The sequence below is a fragment of the Eimeria mitis genome, genomic scaffold (assembly GCF_000499745.2).
Source record: "Eimeria mitis Houghton genomic scaffold, Emh_scaff3428, whole genome shotgun sequence".
NCBI lineage: Eukaryota > Apicomplexa > Conoidasida > Eucoccidiorida > Eimeriidae > Eimeria > Eimeria mitis.
The window spans coordinates 1,502-2,755 of NW_013571771.1; the positions used below are offsets into that span (position 1 = coordinate 1,502).

General features: G+C 54.9%; 2 protein-coding genes across 2 annotated transcripts in view; one reads left to right on the forward strand and one right to left on the reverse strand.

Annotated features, from left to right (window-relative positions):
* Nucleotides 1-260, forward strand: part of EMH_0065940 (uncharacterized protein) — a gene marked incomplete at both ends in the record, with an annotated part of 821 nt that extends 561 nt beyond the window's left edge. Inside the window, one exon of the mRNA XM_013498452.1 lies at nt 100-260. Coding sequence (XP_013353906.1) covers nt 100-260 — 161 coding nt within the window. The remainder of the gene's footprint in view (nt 1-99) is intronic.
* A 166-nt stretch (nt 261-426) lies between these two features.
* EMH_0065950 (uncharacterized protein) overlaps nt 427-1,254 on the reverse strand; it is a gene marked incomplete at both ends in the record, with an annotated part of 3,428 nt that continues 2,600 nt past the window's right edge. Inside the window, 2 exons of the mRNA XM_013498453.1 lie at nt 427-805; nt 1,108-1,242. Of these exons, the coding sequence (XP_013353907.1) occupies nt 427-805; nt 1,108-1,242 (514 nt within the window). The remainder of the gene's footprint in view (nt 806-1,107; nt 1,243-1,254) is intronic.

A 1,254-nucleotide genomic window follows, 5' to 3' on the forward strand; every position in this document is an offset into this window, starting at 1 on the left:
TGACTCTGTCTCCTCTAAGTGTGGTGGAGATACACCCGAAGGAGACACCGAAGAAGACCTAAACATTGACGGTGTTATCTCTGCCTTGCTGGAGCGCAGCAGCGCAGCAGCAGCAGCATCTGCTGCTGCTGCTCCTCCTCCAGCAGCAGCAGCAGCAGCAGCAGCAGCATCACCGCAACCAGCAGCAGCAGCAGCAGCAACAGCAGCAGCAGCAGCAGCAGCAGCAGCAGGAAAGGAGAAGCAAGAGTTTGGTGATATAGAGCCCCTAACAGACGAGCAGCTGCTGCAGCAGCTGCGGCTGCAGCTGCTAGCTACCCGGTACCTGCAGCAGGGGCTGCTGCCTCCTCCTCTGCTGCTGCATGCAGTTGCTGCTGCTCTGCCGCAGCAGCTGCGAGAGGAGATGATGGCGAGGCCTGCTGTTATGCTTCAGCTGTCTAGACACCTCAGAGTCAACACCAGGGAACATATACTGCAGCAGCTAGAAGCCAGAAAACAACTCATAGAGTACACATACACTGTCTCCTTTTTTCTCCTGTCTCCTTCTTCTGTCTCCTCTTCTGTCTCCTTCTGTCTCCCTCTCTCTCTTTTTCTGTCTCCTTCTGTCTCCTCTTCTGCCTCCTTCTGTCTCCTTCGGTCCCCCCTTCTGTCTCCTTTTTTCTCTTGTTCCCTTCTGTCTCCTCTTCTGTCTCCTGTCTCCTTCTGTTTCCTTCTGTCTCCTCTGCTGTCTCCTCTTCTGTCTCCTCTTCTGTCTCCATCTGTCTCCTCCTGTGTCTGCCCCCGTGTCTTCTTTTTTCTGGCTCTTATCCTGCATGCAGTTGCATGGGTGCATGCATGCATGCATGCATGCACTGTATATATATGCATGCATGCATGCATGCACTGTATATACACATCGGCGCCGTAAAAGCCCCAACTGCGCCTGATGGATGCTGCTGGGGTGTTTCCACTGCTGTCCTGCTGCTGCTGCTGCTGCTACTGATACTACTAACACTGCTGCTGCTGCTACTGCTGCTGCTGCTGCTGCTGCTGCTACTGCTGCAGCTGCTATTGCTGCTGCTACCTGTGTGTTATCTTCTTTTGTTTCTCTTCTTTCGTCTGTCCCCTTACGTGTGTCTCCTTTTCTCTGTCTCCTGCTGCCGCTGCTGCCGCTGCTGCTGCTGCCGCTGCTGATGCTGCTGCTGCTGCTGCTGCTGCTGCTGCTGCTGCTGCTGCTGCTGGTTGGGGTGTATGTACAGCTGCGTGCTGAGCGAGGAC